We start from the raw sequence: 4,795 nt of genomic DNA, 5'->3' as shown, positions 1-4,795 counted from the left end.
TTTGCTTGTCGCTTTTATAACAGCCTTCTTCGCTCCTCATTGGTCCCCGAGCTCGAGGGTCTCGCAACTTTGAGCTGAACTTGGAGATGGACAAGTACACAACAGAGTGACACTGCAGGATTACTTGAGTGGTGGGGATAGGATCACGATGAGAGTGACCCCGAGCGAGGAGAGGAGGTGGTGCTTGAGGTGCATAAACGGGTGGGGGGGACTTCATCTCGCCGGTGTGCGCCTCCAATGCCGCGGGCGCTCCCCATGCGGGAAAGGAAAGGAACGCCGAGGAGGTGATATGCTAGATTAAAAACCTACGATGTGATGGATTCTAATGCCGATGAGGTTTTCTGCTACAAAGGCCAAGGCTACCGTCGACAATGTCGAGGCCTCGGTCACTAACAAGGGCAAGGAGATTATCGTCATCTCATATCACAACAAGGACAAACCATTTGGCATGTTTAATTAATTATGGAAATTTATGTGTTCTTTTAATTTGGTTCATCTACAAACTATTTGAATCGAATGTTGAATGCCATTTTATAGTAGTTTCTTGACAACAAATTAAAAATAAAAATGTTTGCATATAGTTTAATTACGTGCAAAACGTTGGTGAGTTCGAAGCCCAGCCCTCCCCAATTTTTAGACCTTTTTCCATGAAAATCGTTTTGCCCAAATTGTGAAAGGAGGTGTTTCCAATTTTTGTCATAGATTTTTTTTCATTTTATTAGTTCAAAAAATGGGATTTTTGTGAAGCAGCTAAAAGCAAATATGTGGTGAAATGGCACAACTCCAGTTTCCCACCAAATTAGACCCTATGGGATTCTATGCAGTGTCCGTGAAAATTTCAAAGCTCCTGCTGAAGCCATAGCTCATAAGTGTCGATTTTACACTTTCTAGAGCTGCTGCTACTACATGGAAACAGATGCTGAAATGTCTTCACTTTTTATTAGTACAAGACAGATGGAAATACTCCAATAGCAGGTTACATGTTTAAAAATAGTGCAAGGGCTTATGTTGTGTCTCCAGCTGCTCAAAACTATGACAATGGGTACTCATGACTAATGTTACAGTGTGAACTACAAAGGCTCAATAGTATCCTAAGATTTACATGCTACAGACAAGATGTATCACTACATGTTCATGTGAGTTACAGGAGATTCTACGACCAGCGCAATTCAAACAGTCCACGTGCTCTTCCGTTTCATGTTAAAATCGAAACATTCAATCCAACCCAGCAGCTCGGGGAGAAGATTGCCCACCAAGAGACACAGAAGCTAATGATGATGCCCATACCCTGGTGTTCATGGCTCCAACCATGAGCCTCCATTTGCTCCACATCTTCCTTACATCCACAGCTTGAGGCACACATTCGAGCAGCTGAGCCAATTTGGCAAGGACTCCAAGGTTGGCATGTCGGAAGTACTGGGTCCACAAGCCTTTGACGCAAGCGAAGCATTTCGGGAAGAAGAACAGGAATATCCTTAGGCAAATGAAGACTATGCTGAATGCTAGGTAGGGCTCCCTCTTCACAGATTCGCTGAATGAGCCATTCCAAATCTTCGCATATTGTGGGCTTTCTGCAGTCGTGTTCCACTTACGTGGACCAAGATATGCAACTGGTTCTTGTTCTGCATCGAAAAAAATTCCTTGTTAAGACACAATAAGAGTACAATCACACAATTTCCAGTTTCCTCTTCAAATGGCCAACTAATGACTACAATATCTGATCTAACAATCATAGTATTTAGGCTACAGAAAAATGATGGTAACTGCATCTGTGGATATAACTTTCACAGAAGCGTTATTGCCATCTTTCCTCCATAGAATTATGGTTGCCATATTTTACACACATAATTATTGCGCCCATCTTTCATCTGAAGTTCTGAACTATTATTCCTGTCTTTCAAGTTGTGACATTGGAGCTCACAGGCTGCTTCACAGTAAGTTGATTAATATGTCTACTACAATAGTGTGTATCAAACAATCCATTAGTTGGCTTCTCACTTAAGTATATCAGGGCTACAGCTCAGATATAAATGCAAATACTGAGAAGCCTACCAGTAACATCAATGTAAAAGTCGAGCAGTGAGTTGAGATCTTTAGGAACAAGAGGCCAAAACACATATGGATGATGAGCGATTACTATAGTAGGAAGGCTACGGACACCATATCTTGATAAAACTCTGCAAATCATGTAACCAAGAAAATATCAGTTAAGGCCGTCAGTCATATTAATTGCTAAGAAGGATAACAGGAACACCACTAAGCATAAGGGTCTTACGCTGGCATGACATTTGACTGTTCTACAGCCAAGTGCTTAACCTGCGGATACATTGAGCTAAGCTCATCGAAGGTCGGTCTCATACTCTGAGAGAAAGGGCACCATGATGCATAGAAGAGGATGGCAGTGCACTCCGCCTTTTCACCCAACTCTTTGATAAGTTCCTCCCCATTAACCTGCAAGGTTTACCAAGGTGTGGTTCATGTTAAGCACCACACAGCCCAACGGACCCAGCTTCATAAGAAGATGATTTTGGAGTCTACATTTCTAATTATCCCGCAATACAGCAGATTGAACTGATATGCCTTATCGATCATATTGGCCTATCATTTGTATCCTCCTTACTTCATGAGTAGGCTTAGTTCCTTGAGACATTTAAAATTCTTAGCCCAGATCTCAAAGCAAATGTTAGCGCTGTCCTATTTTAAGTAGTAATCATGTTCAGTAACCAGAGCTATATGAATGCAAGCATCTCAAACTCTCAATGATATTTTTTTACATTCTGATTCACTGATACATGAGGTTCCAGTCGTTCTGAATAAGCTGCTGAGCACTAGTACCATAAGCATAATAGTAATAAGTTGCAGAAAAAAGGATAGTAATCCACTCAATGACACATTGACACACAGAAAACACAAAATCTAGCTGAATCGCCCGGAAATTGGCACCCTGAAGGCTTGAACAACTGAAAGATGCCAACAGATTCCAAACAACTTTATTTCGAGTGCAATATTTGTGAAAAAAAAGCTGATTTATGCAGGATAAGAGCCTAAGCTAGCCACCCAACAGAGCCTTCATACTTGTGCGTTGACCAATTGCTAACCAGAAGTAAAAACGGTCTACTTCCCCCAGAAATGAAACGGAGGGAGAATCGTCTACCAAATCAAAAGGATAGAACGGAATCCCGTCACGAGCTCACCAAAATAGCATCAGGATTCAGGAACTGGGTACTAAATCATGTGAGCAACCCGCAGGAAAATCGACGGAGAAACAGGAACTCACGACAGATGGAGAAGCGAGATCCACGAAGAACTGTGCGGACGAATCTCCCTATTCATTCGCACAATAAATGCGCACGCAGACCCAAAAAAACCCAAACAATTTATGGCCAAGCAATCCAAGGCAGCCACCAGCCTGGAGCTAGGGTCGGAGACACGCACCTCCTCGGCCGGGTGTCCCTCCGTCGTGCCGCGGCAGGTTCGCCGGAGCCAGGCGACGAACGGCGGCAGCGCCCCCTCCTCCGGCCTCGGGCACCGGCCAGAGCGCGCCGCCGCAGCCGTAACCGGAGGCGCGTGCCCCTGCGAAGGCGCGGAGGGCTGGAGGAGCAGGAGGAGGAGGAGAGGAGCGAGGAGGAGGCGGCCGGCCATGGCGAGAGAGGGTAGGGGAGGAGTGAAAGGAGGACGCGTCGTGGGATTTCTTGGAGGTCAGCTTTGTCAAAAAATAAACGAAAATGTTGCAAATGCAGAGGGCGTTTCCGCATAGCTGTAAATTCGGAGGGCTGGAATGGAAAGCGTGGTAGTACAGTTGGAAAGCCTAGTTTAGGTTTAACCGTTTTTTAACTCAAGTTGATGTTATTTATTTTGTTGCTTGAATTGTTTTTCATATCAGCTTAGTCGATTTCCTTCTCATTTTTTCCTTCGGCGTTTGTTTCCCCCGCGAGGTCAACCTATGATATCATCGTTAATGAGTTTTAGTTAGAATGGTCAAACATGAGCTAGGGCAATGAGGCGAGGTCACAAATGGATTAGAACACATGTCACATAAAATAGAATACAATAGCCTTCACCAGAAACATAGGAGGACATGACAATAGCATCGACATGTGAAGAAGGATGAATATAATGAGAAACAAGTATGACGCCGAAAGACCAAAAATGACTTGAGATCATTATAGGTTAACCATAAGACACCATTTTTGGGCTTGCCTACATGTGTGACATAGAATAATCAGCATATTGTACATTGCAGCGTACAACCACCATAAATTATGAGAAAGAGGAGTGACAAAATAAAAACCAACCAAAATGATGGTCTAAAACTAGAAACAAGTGATAAAGTATGACAGGAGGAAATTGTGTAGCCAAGGGCTCCAATTCTACTGGCTAAGAATTAAGTTCATTGTGTCCATTAAAAATAATAGAGTTGATGCCATGAGGGGCAAAAATGTCTAAAATTCCTTATTGGTACGTGGGTTTGAACTTATATGCACAATATTTGTTTGGAAAGGAGGGAATACAGATTATTGCGTCCACCATATATCTGTGAATTCACTCTCATTTTAAATTTGTCTACCCCCTAGGTCCTCGTTCTAATTCTTTTAGATACATTAATATTTACTTTTGTCACGTCATTAGATTAAACCCTATCCATCTTCCTCTATATTATGTTTGACATCCGGAAGAAATATATTTTTAGTCTATAGACTAATTTCATTGAATTTCACAATCGGTCCTTTCAAACTATAAGAAAATGGGACTTGAATTTTTCTATTCATTGAGGAAATTTCAGTAAAAAGTTAGG

The 4,795-nt window shown here is 42.5% G+C and overlaps 1 protein-coding gene across 1 annotated transcript; it reads right to left on the bottom strand.

Moving 5' to 3' along the window:
- Positions 1-917: 917 nt before the first annotated feature.
- LOC124654635 (5'-adenylylsulfate reductase-like 6) lies at positions 918-3,657 on the bottom strand. Its single transcript, XM_047193626.1, has 4 exons — positions 3,436-3,657; positions 2,276-2,451; positions 2,053-2,177; positions 918-1,622 (listed from the first exon to the last, which is right to left on the bottom strand). The coding sequence occupies exons 1-4, from the start codon at positions 3,640-3,642 to the stop codon at positions 1,216-1,218; spliced, it is 915 nt and encodes a 304-aa protein (XP_047049582.1). The 5' UTR covers positions 3,643-3,657; the 3' UTR covers positions 918-1,215.
- Between the last annotated feature and the right edge of the window lie 1,138 nt (positions 3,658-4,795).

Source organism: Lolium rigidum, chromosome 5 (assembly GCF_022539505.1).
Source record: "Lolium rigidum isolate FL_2022 chromosome 5, APGP_CSIRO_Lrig_0.1, whole genome shotgun sequence".
Taxonomy (NCBI): domain Eukaryota; kingdom Viridiplantae; phylum Streptophyta; class Magnoliopsida; order Poales; family Poaceae; genus Lolium; species Lolium rigidum.
Note: the sequence above shows the minus strand (reverse complement) of the source record. Positions and strands in the feature narration are given on the sequence as shown.

Excerpts from the sequence above, each read along its gene's own strand:
- LOC124654635 (XM_047193626.1), bottom strand. The coding sequence starts at position 3,642 with ATGGCCGGCCGCCTCCTCCTCGCTCCTCTCCTCCTCCTCCTGCTCCTC. Across the intron at positions 2,452-3,435 it reads AGGGACACCCGGCCGAGGAG|GTTAATGGGGAGGAACTTAT; the intron begins GTGCGTGTCTCC and ends TAAACCTTGCAG. Across the intron at positions 1,623-2,052 it reads CTTTTACATTGATGTTACTG|AACAAGAACCAGTTGCATAT; the intron begins GTAGGCTTCTCA and ends TTTTCGATGCAG.